We start from the raw sequence: 18,834 nt of genomic DNA, 5'->3' as shown, positions 1-18,834 counted from the left end.
GGGAGTCAGAAAAATAATAGGTATAATGAAATTACACAGTGTAGGTGTAGACAGAATTAAGTGTCGTGGAGAAAGAAATAGGGCAGAGCGAGGGGATTGGTAGTTCTAGGCGTGAGGGTGGGTAAGTTGCTATATTAAATAGAGGAGTTGGGGTAGCCTCATTGAGAAGGTGGCATTTTGATCGAAGACAAGAAAACATGGGTTTGTGGGACTCCACAGGTAGTCCGGCCGGGAGGGAGCTAGGGGAAGGATGCCCCTGCAGAGGCCATGGCTGGGTGTGTTTGGGGGTGGGGACGACCATTGTTGGAGGCCAGTGGCTGAAGCAGAGGGGTGATGGGGAGGGGCAGCTTCTGCAGGGCTTTGCCAGCTGTGGAGAGCCTGTGACTTTCCCCTGGGGCAGGGAGCCGAGGAGCCCGCGGCCTGACCTCGCTGCTGCAGGGTCGCTGCACCACCGTTAGGTCAAGGGCAGAAGCGGGACCACGGAGAGGCGACGGTGCCTGCAGGAGGCGGTCACGGTGGAGGTGCAGAGAATGGTCAGATTCTGGGTGTACTCAGAAGGTAGAGCTCACACCACTTTTTTTTTATTCTCACCAAAAGACATGTTTCCAGTTTTGTTCAGATAGAGTGGGAGGGAGAAAGAGGAAGAGAGAGAGAGAAATATCGACATGAAAGGGACACATTGAGTGGCTGCCTCCCACATGACCCCAACCAGGGTCAGGGACGAATTGCAACCAAGGTATGTGCCTTTGACCGGAATTGAACTCTCGACTCACTGGTTCGCAGGCTGATGCTCTAACCACTGAGCGAACTGGCCAGGGCTCACGCGATTTCTGGTGGATTGGCGTAGGGTGTGACAGAATGAGAGGTACTGTGGGTGACTCCAAGGATGTTAGTCCAAGCAACCAAAACGATGCCCTGCCATCTGTGCAATGGAGTGGCCGTGGGAGGAGCCTTCTTGCCCATCCTCTGCCTCCCACCCCTCCTCCTCTTTTCCCCTCCAGTGTGAACGTGTGTGAGCTCTGTTTCCAAGCTGGGGGAGAAAAGCACATCTTGTCTTTGAGCTCTGAGCAGGGGAGGTAGAGGGATGGAGCTGGCCCCTGGCTAGCAGCTACACGAGAGCTCCTGGCTTGGAGTGTGACCGGCTGGCCTCTGGGAAGAGCCGGCAGTCAAGGCCAGGCCAGGAGGGGAGACACACACCGAGACCCTCGGGAGACGAGCCTTCTCCCCATTGGTCCACGGGGTTCGGGGAGAGTTTATGGCCCCAGCTCAGACTTAACAAATCCATTCACAATACATCATCTCCAACAACTTGTTTGACTGAAGAGCATAAACTCTCCCTCTGATAGAAGATGTTTATGCAGGTTTTCAAACAAACCTCCAGGTCATGACCCCTCTCTCAGTAGCCTCAAACACAGCTGTCTGTGGTCCCTCCTGCGGTTGGGCCCCTCCTGGGCACAGCAACCTGGAGAATGAGGACAGTGCCAGGCTGCTTCCGCCCTGGTTCCAGCTCCTTCCCCCTTCCCTTGGAAAGGGCAGAGAGGTCGGGGGCTCTACTGCCCTCTGTGCTCACCCAGAGCCCTGTTTCCCTGTGCACATCTTCTGTTGGCATGGCAACCCCCGCTCCTCACCTACAGAGATGGACCTTCTTGCCGCCTTGGTGCAGGCAGTCGTGATGTAGTAAAAAGAGGCCTGAACGAGGAGCCTGGCGGACCTGGGCTTTCCTCTCGCGCCCTGTGACACCGGCAGGCGGAATGCGTTGGGGCTCTGGTTCTCCCGTGACACCGGCCCCGCCTCATCTGCAGGCTCGGTGAGGACAGGCCCGGACCCAGGAGGCACTTCTAGTCACCTCCCACACCTGGTTGGGAGGTAAGGGGTGAAGCCTCTGGCCTCGCTGTCATGGCCGGGTTTTGTGTGTTTGTTTTGAGTTTGGTGACTGTCCTGTTTCTAACTGCTCTTGAGAATACATGCGTGGCTGCAGGATAATGACGTCTAGAAAAAGAAATAATGTGCTCTGGTGGACTGACGGGGACAGAGCGAGTACACACACCCCTCACATTAAGGCCTCCTGGGAAACTCTGGAACCACAGTCATGGGGTGGGCAGGCAGGATGGGTCAGCATGGTCGGTCCCTGCGCTTCTCAGTCCTCCCTAAGCAATACCAGGGAGCGCCTGGCAGGTGGCTTTCTCCCAGCAGCAGGGACCTGATGTCCCCTGCCATTAGCCTGTTATGATAGGGCACTAAGCCTAACTCACCTGCCTAGAGAGTGTGGGCAAAGAGAGGTATCTCTACCATCCCATTTGGCAATTTTGGGGTTCCAGGCGCCTTCCCCTCCAGCATTGTGCTCAGCCAAACCAGGGCACTGCCGGCCTTTGTCTGGGTGATGAGAATTCAGGTACCAACGTCCTCACTACATTCTCCCTTGTGTCCTGTAGGGATGTGAAGTGAAGGCTGCCCTTGCAGGGTCCCTGCCTCCCGCCGACCCATCCATTCCCTCAGCAGGCACACTGCTGTGCCAGCTCCAGGCATCAGGCTGGCTGCACGCTGCCAGCCTGCAAGCTCAGACCAAGCCACAGACAGGCTGCATTTGGCCCACACCATGTTTTGAATATTTCTGAATGAACTCTCAAAGTTTAAAACTTTGGAAATTGCACCTAAAAATCTCATTTCTGGATTTGTCTTGGATAATCGAAAAATGCAGTGGCACTGAACCATAATCCCATACATTCAAATAGAGTTGAACATGGGCAATCCCTCCCATGGGTGCCACAGGCCTCACCACGCCCTACTGCCTCCCTGATCCAGCTGTTTCATGCCCTCCCTGCTCTTGCTGGCTCCTGTAGGCAGTTAGATTTTGATACCTGTTGTAGATAAATGATAGCACAACCTGATATGAATGTAGCACTTAGCATGTACCAGACCTTATTCTAAGTATGTTGAACATATTAACTCAGTTCAGCCTGATAAGAACAATGAAGGACCCACTGTTGTTATGCCTGTTCACTCAAGGAATAGTCACTGAGGCCCCAACCTGCCAGGCACCGTCTGGCAGTGAAGCTGTAGCTGGGAACTAAACAGACAGATCCTCACTTCTGGAGCTTTCCCGCCGATGAGGGTACAGCCAGCACCAGGAGTGAGTAAATAGGAGTCCGAAGGTGTACAGGGCAGGGAGCAAAGTAGAGCAGGACAAACGGTCTGGTTGGGGTGAGGTGTGCAGCTGGAACTAGAGTGACGGTGCAGGCCTTGCTGAGAAGGGCACGTTGGAGGAAAGCATGGAGGAGGTGAAGGGTTAGGAGAGCCCGCTAGACAGAGAGAGGTTAGAGGTCGCTGGGGTCACACTGCTTATAAATTGCAAAGTTGGGATTTGAACCCAAGTGGTCTCCAGAGCCTGGCCCCTCACCCCTGCATTGTAGGGCTCAGGGAAAGATGAGACCCCCAGAGTCAGGGCTGGCCAGGCCAGGCCATGAACATCACGCTCTCAGAGGGCTGGAGTTGGGGGTGGGCGAGGGATGAACGGGGCAGTGGGCAGGCCCTGCCCCAAGGCTTGGGCTCTGAAGGTTCTGACCTCCTGCCCTGTCCTCCCAGAAGGCCAAAATGGATTGACCACCTGCTGTCAGCTCTTTATTTTAATCTCAGGGGGGTTCTGGGAACGTGTCTGCACCTCCAAGCTCCTGGCCCCTCCTCCTTCCAAGTACTGGGCGAACCTGCCGCAAATCCTCCTAATCCGCCAGCACCTCGGCGTCGGCTGTCGGCAGCGGCAGGGAGACCACGTCGCTCCCACGCACCTTCCGACCCAGCGGGGACCCCCGGCCGGGCCCACGCCTCACCCATGGGGAACAGCAAGAGCGGGACGCTGTCCAGGGAGATCCTGGAGGAGCTGCAGCTGAACACCACGTTCACGGAGCAGGAGCTGTGCGCCTGGTACCAGTCCTTCCTGAAGGAGTGCCCCAGCGGCCGCATCACGCGGCAGCAGTTCCAGGGCATCTACGCCAAGTTCTTCCCCGACTCGGACCCCCAGGCCTACGCCGAGCACGTGTTCCGCAGCTTCGACGCCAACAGCGACGGCACCCTGGACTTCAAGGAGTACGTCGTCGCCCTGCACATGACCACGGCGGGCAAGCCCAGCCAGAAGCTGGAGTGGGCCTTCTCCCTCTACGACGTGGACGGCAACGGGGCCATCAGCAAGAGCGAGGTGCTGGAGATCGTCAGGGTCAGTGTCGGCGCCCCTCCCCCTTCCTGGGCCAGCCTGGGGTCGCCGGGGTCAGGGCCCGCACCTGCTGCCTGTGCGCTGGGGGGCGGGGCGGGGCGGGGTCCCGGCTTGTGACTCGGTGGCTCCGAGAGCGTGGGGAGGGGTCTCTCATCTACTGATATTGACAGAAGTCCGAGCTTCATTTTCCTCTTTAGAAAGGATCTGGTATTTCCTTTTATTTACATTTTTTTGTTTCCTTCTCTCCTTCCTTCTTCCTTCCCTTTTTCCCTCCCTCCCTTCTTCCTTTGTTCATTAAGATGTCTTCAAAACCTTCAACTGAACATATTCAGATTCCATAACCTGTTTCAAATACACAATAGGAAGAGAAAGAAGCCAGAGTCGGGCTGCGACATCTGGGTTCTAGTGTTGACTGTCCTAGCACTTCACCCGGGAGCCTGGCTTTCCCGCGGTGTGTTCTGGGCTGCACCCCGCTCCTCGGCCCCTCTCGGCCCCAGCTTCTCAGCATGTGCTCCACCGCTGTCCTGCTGGCCCCACAACACATCCTTCCTTCTGAAGATGTTAGTTTATTCACCGTAAACGTACTTCATGAAATTTAGAAACTTTTGCGATCGAAAATTAAAATTACCTCGAATTCCACCATCCAGAGTAAACTGTCAACATATTGGTATAGACATTTCCAGCCTTTTAGCTATACGTTTAAAATTTTTTAAACTATACAATATTCATATACGATTTTTATACCTTTTTCAGTTACTATTTTATTAGGAATGTTTTTCATATCACTGTATCTATTCTTCAAAGCCATTTTTAATAGCTGCTAAGAATTTCATCTGTGGAAATATCACAAAATTATTTAATCATTCCTATCTTTTGGACAATTGGGATGTTTCTATTTTTCCTATTATATTATTTATATTTACCTTCATTTAGTATCTTTTTAGCCCTCTACCTCATGCCACTTGCTTTATTTTTCTAATTTCATTCCTGTTAAGAGGGAGAATGTTTTTCCTATGTTATGTAATTTTCATACACTTGTGATCCTGCTTTCATTTGCACGATTCTTCCACACTTATGTACGAGGACACCCCATGAATAAACCCGCCCAGCATGCAGCTGGGGCTGCGGGCTCTGCTCGGGCCTCCCGTTAAGGGCAGGCATGCACGGGGACCTCTCTGGCATCTGGGCAGGGCCTTCAGATCAAACTTCCCTGGACTGGCAGGTGGCCTGGGATGGAGACCCCATCCTCAGAACCACCTAAAGGATGCCAGGCCCAGCAGAGGCCTACAGGTGGTGGTCATTGAGAAAAGGGAAGAAAGAGAAGGGAGGGGAAAGGGGCGGGGAGAGAAGGGGGGAGGAGCATCCATGGCTGAGGCTGTGCATGGTGGTGCCAAGGCTTTGCCCTTCACCAGATCACTAGGTCCCTAGCCTTGGAGTCGGAAGTTATGGATTCTAGTCCCAGCTATGCCACCAGCTAGCTTCATGGGAAACCATGTAAGCTCCCAGAGCCCCGGGTGAGCATGCGATGGTTCTTCCTCGGCCCTTTTGCGGAGGCTTGACGGTCTGTCCTAGGTGTTAAAAGCAGGATGGGCAGGCAGCCAGTTCTTCCCAGTGTCTAGCCATCAAGCCTGCACATGTTTCCCATGGCTCAGGACAGAGAGCAGTTCACAGAGTCACCTACGGCTGGGCTGCCAGCCGAGCTGCTACCCCGAGCTGCTGGGTGCGATTTTCTTGCTCCTCCCGTTACAGCACGGAGGGCTGAAAGAGTGCTTCTCAGAGTAGTTGACCGTCCCTCCGGGCTCATTTCTTAGGCATCACTACCCCTGCCTGGCTGTGCTCCTGGGTCTCCAAGGGCCCCCCTAACTCCCACCTAACACACGGCCTGCACCCTGAGCCTGCCCCAAGGCCGAGGGCCCAGGCTGAGACAGGCTCAGGGACCGTGACCTTGAGAGTCCTCTCTGGACCTGGCCAGCCCTGGAGCTACTGAGCCGGTGGGATCCCAGGAACCTGGAGCTGGATGGGCACATTGAGACCACCTGTTCCTTTCCCTGGTCACAGGTGCAGAGGCACTTTCTGCTTAACCTCCCCCTCCCCATCGCACATCTGCACATCAGCCTCCTTTATTAGTGAGAGTGGAGGGGGGTGAGAAGGATCCTTGAGTCTAAAGCTTAACCTTTCTCTGAATCCCTCCCTGACTGAGCGGAAGGGTAAACTGAGGGGCTTGCTGAGCCCTGGGGGAGACCTTTGGAAAGTCCTTGTCGATGCCCCCTCTCTCCCCTCCCCAGCCACTGGGATGCTCTCCAAGGCATGAGAGTGAGCTGGTGAGGGATGCAAACTAAAACCAAAGTGCCTGGGTTAGACTCTGCTCATCCGCCACGAGCTGGGTGACGCTCAGCAAGGTAGTTGTCTCAGTCTCTCCATCTGTAAAATGGGGTCGATAATGCCCACCTCATAAGGTTGGGGAAGGCTACATGTAAAAATGCTGGAACTGTGGCACATGTTAAGTGCTCAACAAATGTTAGCCCTTCTTACCATAAGCCGACCCGGCTGGGCAACCAGGTACCACGTGGCCCTGGAAGAAACCATTAGATATTCTAAAATTCTGGGCTGTAGGGTTCAAGGTAATTATCATCAGGAAGCTTTTTTCCCCCTTATTTTCATTTTTTTTAAATAAAATGAAAGTAATGTCTACATGGCCAGGAAATTCAAACAGTACAGAAAGGGACCCCTAAGAAGCGAAAGCCGTCTTCGCCCCTCCCCCACGTTCCCTACCCCATCTGAAGATGTCAAACTACAGCTGCCTCCCAGGAGCTTTGATTCAGCAGGGCCCGGGCCCAGGACCTGCACTGAAACCCCAGGCTGCCGGCCCCTACTGCTGCTTCTGACGAGTCGTTGCTCTTGCTTTGGTGCAGGCGATTTTCAAAATGATCAATCCCGAGGACATGAAGCACCTGCCGGATGATGAGAACACGCCAGAGAAGCGAGCTGAGAAGATCTGGGGCTTCTTCGGAAAGAAAGATGATGGTGAATGCTCTCCCCCTCCTTGCCTTTGATTTACAGCCATGGCCGCTTCCCGCTGGTTCCGATGAAATTCAGCCTTCCCGGTCCCAGTGCCCGGGCAGGACGGGGACACCTCGCCCCGCCATGCACTGCAGGGCTGGCTGAGGGGCCGGAGGGGCCAGCCCTGCTGCCCCTTGGAGCTGCGGCTGTGCTGGGAATGGCCCCACATCCCAGCCCCATCGCTGCTGGGAGTCCCTGGGGGAGCAGGAAGGCTCGGAATGGTGGAGCGCTTTGAAGGAAAACACCTTTGGTTTTAACAGGGTCAGCCCACATGGAAACAAGAGTAAAACGCAAAGGCGATAGCATGTTAGAAGTTTGTATGCAAATGCACACAAACCACCTTCTGTTTAAGTGCAGACACTGAGGTTTCCTTCGCTCATTTTCAAAAATGCTTCCTAGGCCGTTAGGGCAGGGCATGTCAGTTGGTGTCGGGATCAGCACCAAGTCCCAAGTAAGTGGGATCTCAGTGTCCGTGGTTTTACTTAGGAAGTTAATTTGGGTCCCCCCAGAAGCACTGCCAGATGGGCTTAGATTTAAATTAGGCAGCGGGAGACTTACTGGGGAGAAGGCCTCCGAGGGGAGGGGGGAGATCTAGAGAAAGCCGGGAAAGCCATCGGACTGCAAAGCAGAGGGGACCAGTGTGGGCGGAGAGGCCAGGAGGGAGGCTGGGTAGGAAAAGGCTTAGACCGCAGGGTGGGGCTCAGAAAGGCTGGCAAAGCCCCCTTCTTCCAGGAGCTCGCCCCTGCCCCGTCCAGTCTGCGCCTGGGAGCAGCCCCCAGGAGCGTGGCCCTGCACGGGAAGGCGGTGATGGTGTCAGATCTGGGCCACGGGGCTGCTGGTGCCTGGTGCTCACGGCCATTGTGGGAAGGATAGTAGAGGAGGTGATGTCAGCGGGTGCTACAGACTCACGTGGCCACAGGGGCTCAGAGGACGGAGGTGACAGAAGTAGGCAGTAGTCCCACTCTGGGGACTGGCAAATAGTGGAGAGTGGCTATCTGCTTTGATGGCTTCCACGCGGGAATGCCGAGTCCACCGGCGCCTCGCCTGATGGTTTTTAAAGAGAGGAGCCAGTAACTGAGACTTTTAAAACCTGAGTGTCTCAAAATGATGGGATACTGCATGACCCAAACACATCTGAGGGGCCGGTTTGGGCCCTTTTGTGATTGCTGGGGGCAGCCTCTCACCAGGGCTCCAGGGGACAGGCCTCAGCAGGACATTAAATAAGGACAGGTACGAATGACACTGGCCCTACTCATCTGCAAGTCTAGGAGGAAGTCAGAAAAGCGAGAAGGTCATTGGCTGCAGGGCCAGAAGACGGTGAGGAAGCGAGGTGCCCGGCCCCAGCACCGAAGGGGCACTCACGCGGTGCCTGTGCTGGCGTGGCCTGCGCACCTGCTCAGTGAGGCCAGGTGCCTGTTGATCTCCCCACCCCTCTGAGCACCTGTCCTGGCTGTTTAAATGACTCCCTGTGGCACCTCCCCCTACTGGCCCTTTGCCCCCTTCATGCCATCCCTCCGGGTCTGCCATGCCCTGAGAACCCTGCTCTGCTCCTTGTTAAGTTGAAAACTGACCCAGGTGATTGCACAGGAGGTGGCGGTGTTAGGGGCTGACGTACTGCTCCTGCCCCGTGACGTGTGTGTTTTCTCTCACGTGGCCACTTGGACATAGCGCCTGACTCTGGTACTGGGCTCGGACGGCGGCAGTGTCAAGCTCTAGGTGGGGCCGATAGGGCAGCTGGGACTTTAAAACCCACACTTTGCCACCTAGACCCATGCAGGGAACCAGCCTGGTCCTAGTGCAGATCCAGATTAAAGATGTTCAAAGGCCCGGAACATACATGAACGGAAGTGCGGTTCGGCTCAGCCGAGCTCTGTTGGAACCTACTGCACAAGCAGCAGTGAGCGTAGCCACGATCTGAAAGAGCACCTGTCTCGTTTCAGAGTCATTCACAGGTGACTGTCTTCCCCCCAGACCAGGAGTTTCCTGGGCCAGGCACCTTATGTCACTCCCTGCCGTGCCTCACCCTGCCCTCTGCCCCTGAAGGGACCTCAGCCCCCAGCACAGTGGCTCTGGAGCAGAGCGAAGCTAGTGGAAAGCATTTACCTGGATAGAACGGAACGCAGTCGGTGGGCAAGGCTCCCTCTCGGTCCCACATGGGGAGGAGATGGGGGACGCAGAGATGCATGAGGAAGAACCATGGAAGAACTGTCAGCTGAGAATCAGGGGGCTGCCCATGTGCTGGGGGGGGTCAGAGAGACCTCTTCACAAGCAGGCTCTCCCTGGCACCAAACCGGACCCCTTAACTTTTACTCCCGGAGTGGATGCTGCTCCCTACTTCTCAACTGAAATTCTCTTTGCTTTTCTCCGTCCCTCAAAAGTTCTTCCAAAATACTCAAAATATTTAATAACCAGCAAAGCAGAGGTACTGGCCAGTCAGAAGAGAAACATAACACAGAAATGCACCCTAGACCCTTCAGTAGTGTCAGTCACTGAGAGGTCACTGCTGGGCATGGGGCGGTCCAGGGGACAAGATGGGTATCTGGGCGGGGGTGGGCATGCCCTGGGGGCACTAAGACTCAAGGTTTCCGTAACAGCTACATCTGCACAGAGCACGCTGGCGGCCGTCCGCCTCGTCGCAGCTTGAAGCAGCTAATCCTGACTCGTGTTTTCCTCCCATACGCAGATAAACTTACAGAGGAAGAGTTCATCGAGGGGACCCTGGCCAATAAAGAAATTCTGCGACTGATCCAATATGAGCCGCAAAAAGTGAAGGAAAGGTTAAAGGAAAAGGAAAAGAATGCCTGATGCCAACTGCTCCGCTCTCCTGCCGCCCGACCACTCATAAATGCACTCACGCACACACATGCACACACGAGCACACACGCGCGTGTACACACACTCGTGCGCACAAACACACCCCAGGGGCCAAGAGAGAGGCCTCCAAACCCACAGCACGGTCCCTGCCAAACGGAAGTGTCTTTAGCGATCTACTGGCTCCTTCTCCCCTGCCTTTAGAGCCCGTCCAGTTCCACCCACCTCCCCTCCCCTGCTCACCAGCCATGCCTCCCAGGATAATCCCAGGATTAGGTCACAGAAGTCCTAACTATCACCCCTGTATAAGCTCCTTTGTGGATTGCTGGCTAAGCAGGTTCCAATAAATTCGAGAGTTTCTGGGCACACAGCCGGCTGGTTACTGTTGAACTGGAAAGGGACATGATTTCTGTGGGCTCAGCCTCAAAAGCGGGGGTGTGGTGTCATTGCAGTCATCACCAGGGTGCTGGGACTCTGGGGTGAAGGAGGTGGGCACGGCCCTGCTCTCACGGGGCACAGGGTGCAGAGGGGACGGCAGACCTGGCGCAGCCTTTGTAAGTGGGGAGGTTACCATGGAGACGTGCAAAGCACCGTGAGATGGAACAGGATGGGCTGCCTTGTCCAGAGGTCAGAGAAGGCGCTCTTGATGGTGGGGGTGGGGAAGCACTGGGTCTCAGCAGAGACCCTGAGGCAGGAACGAGCATTTCCTGTGAGGAGGCCAGGGTCACACAGAGCAGAGGGAGGAGGGACAGCCAACAGCGAGTCAAGCCTGAGATGTATTTGGGGCCAGACCACACCAGGCCTTCCCTGCAGCTCATGGGACCGGGAGTGGGAGCTGTGTGGTTTCCAAGAGGAAAACGTGGGTGCTATTGGTATACGAGGGATGAATTAGAAAAGCAGATGTCTACTAGGAGACTTTGGGAAGTCACTCCACCTCTGAATTTCTGCTTCCTCGTGTACGTGCAAACTGAAAGGCAGAAACGGGTCGCGTCAGGAACAATAAGCCGAACTGCCCCGTCCCCTAAAGCCACCTGCTCTCTCAGGGTCCCAGCCTCTAGTGCAGTGCCCCTCGGTGTCTCGCATCCGCACAGCTTGGCCATCAGGTCCCTTCGTGCCAGGCACAGTGCACCGATCCTCTTGGGCACGAGAGACCTTCAGCTCCAGGGAGAAACAAATGTGAAAGAACCAACAACATACAACTCCAATCAAATAAACGTATTTTAATTATTAGCAGGACAAGAGGAAGTAGTGTGGGTGTGCCACCCCATTTGCGGAGTGAGGGGTGAGGGACATATTTACAAATATTATGAAAAATACAACTTCCTTCTATACTGTTAATGACAGGGTCCTGGGTGACTGGCCCCGGACAGCGTCTCACGCTCCCGAGACAGTTCTGTCTTGTCCATTCAATGCACGTGTGCTGAGCACCTACTCTGGACCAGCTGTGCTGGGTGCACGCCGGGAATGCATGGCCCCAGCCTTCTAGGAGCTAACAGGCTAGAGAGAAGAGGCAGGGACATTTGCAGAAAGATTAAAACGAGAAGGACATGCGATTTGATGATTGGAGTATGGATAATCTGGACACCAAAGACCACGCCTCGGTCCCATGCCTGCCTAGGCCTTTGCTTCGGTCTCCCCTGTTGCCAAGCAGAGCCAGGACCAGGGCGAGGGCAAGGGGAGCAGCAGCCTCAGACGCAAAATTGAAGGGGGGGGGGGGGGGTACGGCAAAAAACTCAGTAACCAAAATCAGGAATATCTTAATGCCATCGTTTAAAAATAAAATTAATGTTAAAAAGTGCATAATGAGCAATATTGAAATGTTAAATAAAGCCAGGATCAGACCATGAGCTGGCCTAACTCTCCTCACCCTCACCCCAGCCCTGGTTTCCATCAAACCTATTTGTATAATGGCCCGTGGGCTGTAGTTTGTGGAGTCGACAATTGAGGCTTTTTTAGTAGTCTCTTAAATGTGACACCCTCCCGTGCCTCTAGGCCCAGTCCTACCGCAGTGTCCTTGAAAAGAGAGTTGCCAGGTGAAAACAATAAAAACGGAATTTTAGATAATGCATGTCCCACATACGCAGACACTTTTACATGCTATAAAAGCGACATGTCCGTAGGATGCTCCTCCTTTGATCTTCCTCCAGCTTCTTGCCTTGGAGTGTCAGCCGCGGAGACAGGCCCTAACTGTGGGCCCTCCTCAGCCTCCCGAATGACCTCTTCTCAGCCTCTGGAGCACAGCTCGTCCCTCCTGGGCAGAATGAGTGCCACAGGCCGGGCCCTCTCAGCACCACCCTGGGCACGGCAGGTCAGCCCAGTCCTATCCCTCCACCCGCCAGCATCCATTCCCACATGCGGAGCGGACACTCGGTCAGGGAGGGCGGTGGGCAAACCTGGAGCACCAAGGTGTCAGTGGCAAACCAACAACGACAGAGGATGCAGGACGAGCAAGGCCTGAAGAAGCCAAGCTCAGAAAGGCAGGCGGAGCCCAAGGGGAGGAAGGAACCAATGGTCTCTTTCAGAGGGGCCCCTGGAGCTGGGCCCACCCTGAGAGGGAGGCGGAATCAGATAGAACGTCTGCCGGCCATGGATGAAGATGGAGAGGGAGAGAGGCAGGACTCGACAGGGAAAGGAATGGGGCTCTGCGGGCGGCATGGGGTTCCACGCTGCCTGAGGAGGGCGGACGTGTCACAGCTGAACTGCCGAATTCAGAACATCGCCAGCTTTGCCCACCCCTGGCCAGCCCGGGGCCGCCAGCGCCCGCCCAGCCGGCTTGCATCAGAATCCGCCTGGATGCCGGCACTCCGCTCCCGTCAGCGGCCGGTGTTCCAGACGCGCTCTCTTAGAATCTGCCTGTTGAACTCTGCACGAAAAACACTTCCCGGGTGGCCCTTGAGCCCCTGAACCCAGCCTCAGAGGGAAACCCTGTGCCACGAGGGGCAGAGGAAGAGACACTGGCTGCCCCCCCTTTCACAGCAGGCGTCTCTGTACCGTGGGGCTCCCTGCACTTGAATCTCAGGCCCGCCCCAGAGGCTGGTGGTCCTGGGAAACACGCCAGCGGGGTTAGCAGATGACAGGCCGTGAGTGTTTGCGCAGCCTCATCAGAGCACGAGGGACCCCCACACGCTGCTGTCAAGGTGGACCAACGGCGCAGGAAGAGGAAGGACCGCGCCCTGCGGCCCCGCCCGCCTTGGCCTGCGCCTCCTCCCGGCCTACATCTCGCTCTCCTCCAGGACCTCCTCCGTGGTGTGGGCCAGGGTGAAGTCCCCCTCGCTGCTCTCCGACAGCCTGCTGCCCCAGCGCCAGGCTGCGCGGCCCGGGGGGGCCCGGGCGCCCGGCTCCCCGGGGCGCTGCACGGTGAGCTGCAGGAGCGGGCCCCTGCCGGGCGCGGACTGCGGCCTCTGCAGCGTCCGGGCTCCGCCTCCCCTGGACAGCTGCTTGGGACACTTGCCCAGGAATCGGAAGTTCTTCTCCAGGACGCAGGCTCTGCAGCCCGAGTGGTGGGCCAGCAGGAAGCGGGCCCAGTGCTTCCGCAGCTCGGCCTTCACCTGCCGGCGAGGAGAGAGCGGGCTGCTGTCGGGGGCACTGGGCACGGGTCCCACTCACCTTACGTACTGAGTGGCTACTCTGTGCCCCCTCGGGAAGCTCATCTTCAAACTGGCGCAGGTGAACAAAGAGGAGGAACACCCTGAGCCTAGCAGACGGGAGTGACGCTGGGAGTCCATGGAGCAGGACATGGGGAAGGAGACAGAGATTTGGGACGCGGTTGAAAGGAAAAGAAAGGACTGTCGAGGTGGCATTTTGAGCCTGCCTGACGGATGAAGATACAGAAGGAGCAGCCGTGAGCATGATGGAAGAAAGTTTGCCGTCAAGAAGCTTACATTCTAGTGGGAGGAGACGGAAATAAATATTTAAACCCGAGAAGGGGACAATGAGAGGGGACCGGAAATTCCTCCAACTCTAAGGGCAGGAGAAACTGTTCTGGCCTCTGCCCCTGCCCCTTTCAAGCCTCTTTCCAGAGGAGCAGAGAGCTGGTTGGGGATATGCAATAATATTAATACTAAAAATAATCATAGTTCCCAGGTACCGGGCCTCTACCGTGAGCCCGGCATACCCAGGGCAACATTAGAGGACAGGGACGGTTACTATTCCCACTCTACAGAAGAGGAAACTGAGGCTCAAAGAGCCACAGTGACCTAACTGGGAGCTCCTAAGTGGGTGAGTGGCGGATCGAGTCCAGATTTTTGGTCTCCAAAGTTCAAGCTTTTTCCTATCACACTCACACCCCCAACACATCTCCAGCAGGGCCAGAGGAGGGGTCTGCGCTTCCTTACACTCGTCCCGTCCCCTCATCCCATTTCTATACACTGCCTCCTGCTCTCACCCTTGGAAGCTCGCAGGACACATTTTCCCTGCTGCATGATGGTCGCTGCACACCCCCCGTGGCACCATCACACACACGGAAACCCTGGAGGGCGGTGGATGCCAGCCCAGCCTCGCAGGAAGCTGAGCTGGCAGCACGGAAAACATACCTCTCCATTGGCAAAACAGTACTGCAAGGCCACAAGTAGTCCCTGGAACGAAAAGAAGAGGTGGCGTGAACTCGGATTCGGTAGAAGAGGTGTCAGAGTTACGTGGAAAGTCCCAAGGCCTGCCCTAGTCCGCTGTCCCCGGCACAGGCAGGCAACGACCCGGTCTGCACCGCCTAGAGCCAGTCACCCTGGGTAACTTGGATCTCCATGAGGTCTCTTCTTCCTCTGACACCCACCAGGCCTGGGTGTTTGCTTAGGTGCTCATAGGCCAGTGATGATTAAATCATTCATTCAACTATACGAAGACTGTGCAAGTCGCTGTCCCATGTCTGTTTGTCCTTAGTGGCATTGGCTAGATTTTTGTTTGTTTGTTTGTTTGCCTTACTTGGATCCTTTCCTTCTGGAAGCTGACCTTCCTCCACTCCCTAGGCTTTGTCAGGGTCGGTCATGTGGTCCCTGTGTGCTAGGATGGCCATCACCACAATATAATCAGCCCACATGGTCATGTGCCCCAAGCGGGGCCCCTCTGAGTTCTTCCCACTGGGAAAGAAGAGAGGTTGTACTTTCTTCCCTAGATTTGCCAGCTCTGTAGTCAGTATACGCCTGGAGATACTTCTGGGCATCTTGCCAGCGACATGGTGAAAGCCCATCTGAGAATGATGCCGGCAGAGAGAATAGCGGAGGCTGGAGAGGGTGAAAGGCAGAATTCTGAGGATATTGTTGGAGTACCTGGATCCAGCCATGCCTGATGCCGACCTCTTCATTTATGTGAGATAGTAACTATCCCTTTCACTTGCCAAAATATTTCTTTTGAAAAGATAGGTGATGTCACACCAGTGGTTTCTCATCACACTTAAAATTTCATCACAGAAGGCACTAGGGTGGTGAGGGCTGTGTGTGTCACTGACTTCTCGTACCACGCTTCCCCTCAGCCACCGTGTTCCCGCCACACAGGCCTCCTGGCTTCCCCCGGCATCTCAAGCCCAGGTATTAGTTGTCTGTTGCTATATAACTTAGTGGACCACAACAATAAAGATTTATCATCTCACATGCTTTCTACAGGCCAAGAATCTGGGAGTGGCTTAGCGGGGTGGTCTGGCTCAGGGTCGTTTTTCAGGCTGCAGTCGGGAGGTTGGTTGGAACTCCGGTCATCGGAAGGCATGACTTGTTTCACAGCGGCCCGTGTGCCTGGCAGGTTGGCGCTGGTTGTCGGTGGCTGGCCTCTGTCTGCACAGAACTGCTTGAGCATCCTCATGACATGGCAGCTGGCTTCCCCCAGGGGGTGCATTCGAGGGAGCAAGGCAGAAGCCACAACCCCTGTATGACCTGCCCTGAAAAGGCACGTCCCTTCGTGTCTGCACTACTTTAATGATCACACACGTCACCCTTATTCAGTGTGTGAGAGGGCTACCCAAAGCCTCAAGTACCAGGAGCTAAAGATCACGGGAGACCGGCTACCAGAGCCGAGTTCTTCCTCGGGTCCCTGCACTTTATTTCCTGAATCATTCTTCTTTCAAATCTCTGCCTAACTTACTTCTCAAAAGTCAGGTTTTAGCTCAACTATCACTTCAAAGAGAGGTCTTTCCTGACCACGGGTTGTTCGTGGCCATGCTAGTCACTATTACCGTACTCTGTTTTATATTTATATTTTTTATGACACCAGAATTATACTATTTATTTGTCAATGTGTTTATCATCTGTCCCTAACACACACACACACACACACAAGACTAGCTCCCTTCTCTGGTCTTTTCAATTATAAGGTATTTGTGTCGGAGAAGTTTCAGTAAAAGGATCGTTTCTTGACACTGCAAATGTTTTCTGCATTCACTGCTTAACTGCCAGAGGTCCGGACTCAAAGATGCTTGAGTGACAGTGCGTTTCCACTGTTTATCCAGATGCCGACACTTCCTGATCTGTGGAACAGCCACGTGCTATAACCTACATGCCGCGGTCCTCCCTGTGCCACGAGGCCGTGGGACTCGGGCGCCGTCTGATCCAGGAAGCTGGCTGTGGGCACTGGACCCACCCCTGCAGAGTTTGCAGGAAGGAGCTCTTAAAGTGCCAGCATTCACAAGGCCAACACACATTCCACCGCAAAGGTCACAGGGCAGGCTGAGTCTCCCACTTCTAAGCATAGTTCCCTCAGCCCTGTCACTGATAAGGGAGGTTCAGTACTGGTTCAAAAAAAAAAAAAAAGATGAAATTGAGAAGGAATGATACAATGTTGCTGCCCTGAGGTAGATTTTTGTGCTCATGGAAGCCAGGTATCCTCCTGCTGGCTGCCACAGCATCAATCAAATGTTTGCATTCTCCCCACCAGCGTGGAATTCTTCTCCTCTGACGTGGCTAGATAGCCCAAGGCGATAGCTCCCAGACAGGGGCATGGTGGTACCAGTTAATCATTGCACACACGCACGCTCATTGAGGTTCACAGGTGCCCTGCATAGTTGGCAGGGCCGGTGGTATTTGCCTCCAGGCACGTGGTCTTGGAAGGGTGGCTGAGAGTGTGCCAGAATTCTCATAAACGAGTGCACTAAAATAGGATTCCCCCTCACAAACCTGTCTTTCATTCCCTTGGGTTCTTGATTCATTATTTCAGGAGCATCCTGGAGTCTCATTCTAGATAAAGCAAGTGTGAAGGGACAGGTTCCCACGGAACATGCATCACCACCGCGTGGCAGTCTCTCCGAAGATTCCCTGATGGCAGGAAGCCGGTGAGAATCACTAAGCAATAAGCCCTTGGAAGAGTGAAGGACTCAGCAAAGCAGCAAGTGAGGCAGCTGTTCGATCCAAAGCTGATTCCTTCTGATTCACTGCGATATGACCCACCTGATATGCACCATGCATCTGCCCACCCACATTCTCACCTGTGCCTGGCGGGACGGGGGGGAACAGTGTAGGGGTCTCTGACCATGCACGAGCCCTCCAGGTGTGTTTTCTGGCTCCATCTGCAGAGCCACCCTGATTGCTCACGCTCCTCAGTGTTGCACAGAGGCAAGCAGGGCTCTGTCTGGCTGTAGAACCAAATGATCCAGTGTGGCAGTTTGTCTCCAGAAATGGCCCCAACAGTTCCTCCCCTCCCTGTAGGCATAGGCTACTCCTCACATCAAGAGGTGGACCTTATTTTTCCCTTGAATCTGGAATGAACTTGTGACTCCTTCTACCAATACAACGTGGTAAAAGTGACACTCCGGGACTGCTGAGCCATGCCTCAAGAAGGTTGAAAGTTTTTATTTTCTCTCTCTTAGAACATTTGCTCTTGGGATGCTCCAAGAGTCCAGCTGCCATGGTGGGAGATGCTCAAGATACACGGAGAAGCCACGTAGAGGAGGGCAGAGGCTCTCTGATTGAGAACCTCAGCTGAGCTCAGCCAACAGCCCAGGTCAACGTCTAGTCAGGCGAATGAGCCATCTCGGATGTTCCAGCCCAACTGAGCCTTCAGATGTTTGCAGCCCCAGCCAAAAATTACCATCCTGCTGAGTCCAGACAGCCCAGTTCATGGAGTCAGTAGAGATAACAACATGATTACTGCTTTCAGCCGTGAAGTGTCGGAGTAGCTCATTGCATAGCAATAGGTGCTCCCTTGCCTGGGCAGTATGATAGGCGAGAATTCCTTCTCAGAAATCTGTCCCTTAGGCTGAAAAGGGCCACCAAATACGACTGATGTCACAGCTGCAGCTTTTTGTTGTGTTTTTCTTTTTTCTAATTTGGGATTACCTTTTAAAGAAGATTTAGACCAAGCAACATAGGAAACCCAAATTACTAAACCTTCGCTTTGGAAATTTCCCAAACGATGGACATAAATTGAACATGGTTTCATGATGAAAAAATGTTACTGATTGGTCCTCTGTCTCAGTTCAAAGCCACACAAGATTCAGCTCCACCAGGAGGGGAAAGAGCCATTGCCCAGCTGCTCAGACCACCCCTCCGGCCTGCGCCCTGGGCCTACCGTGAGTGCGCAGTGGGGAGGCACACGGTCTCCACTCTGCACAGACTCGCAGACCTGACATAGGGAATCGGGTGTCTCCTGGTTCTGACCCTCACGGGCACCTGAGGGGCACGATGGCATTATAGTTACAAGCCAGGGCTTAACCTCTGCCTACAAATCTCATATCTGGCCCTTATTAGTATTTGCAAGTTCTCTTCTGAGTCTCAGTTCCTTCATATTTGAAATGGTATAATAATTTCCCCCTCACAAGATAACGTGAGGATTCAATGACATTG

The 18,834-nt window shown here is 54.6% G+C and overlaps 2 protein-coding genes across 2 annotated transcripts in view; one reads left to right on the top strand and one right to left on the bottom strand.

Moving 5' to 3' along the window:
• The first annotated feature begins 3,699 nt into the window (after positions 1–3,699).
• On the top strand, positions 3,700–10,441 carry RCVRN (recoverin). The gene is made up of 3 exons (XM_036270006.1): positions 3,700–4,207; positions 7,117–7,228; positions 9,948–10,441. The coding sequence occupies exons 1-3, from the start codon at positions 3,827–3,829 to the stop codon at positions 10,067–10,069; spliced, it is 615 nt and encodes a 204-aa protein (XP_036125899.1). The 5' UTR covers positions 3,700–3,826; the 3' UTR covers positions 10,070–10,441.
• Positions 10,442–13,287: 2,846 nt separating this feature from the next.
• Positions 13,288–18,834, bottom strand: part of GLP2R (glucagon like peptide 2 receptor) — a 60,050-nt gene continuing 54,503 nt past the window's right edge. Inside the window, exons 12-13 of the mRNA XM_036269483.1 lie at positions 14,608–14,649; positions 13,288–13,623 (exon numbers count right to left, since the gene is read on the bottom strand). Of these exons, the coding sequence (XP_036125376.1) occupies positions 13,288–13,623; positions 14,608–14,649 (378 nt within the window). The remainder of the gene's footprint in view (positions 13,624–14,607; positions 14,650–18,834) is intronic.

This window comes from Molossus molossus, unplaced genomic scaffold, assembly GCF_014108415.1.
Source record: "Molossus molossus isolate mMolMol1 unplaced genomic scaffold, mMolMol1.p scaffold_m16_p_19, whole genome shotgun sequence".
In the NCBI taxonomy this organism is placed as follows: Eukaryota; Metazoa; Chordata; class Mammalia; order Chiroptera; family Molossidae; genus Molossus; species Molossus molossus.
The sequence above is the reverse complement of the archived record's forward strand: the minus strand, read 5'-3'. Positions and strand labels throughout refer to the sequence as shown.

Excerpts from the sequence above, each read along its gene's own strand:
- RCVRN (XM_036270006.1), top strand. The coding sequence starts at position 3,827 with ATGGGGAACAGCAAGAGCGGGACGCTGTCCAGGGAGATCCTGGAGGAG. Across the intron at positions 4,208-7,116 it reads AGGTGCTGGAGATCGTCAGG|GCGATTTTCAAAATGATCAA; the intron begins GTCAGTGTCGGC and ends GCTTTGGTGCAG. Across the intron at positions 7,229-9,947 it reads CTTCGGAAAGAAAGATGATG|ATAAACTTACAGAGGAAGAG; the intron begins GTGAATGCTCTC and ends TCCCATACGCAG.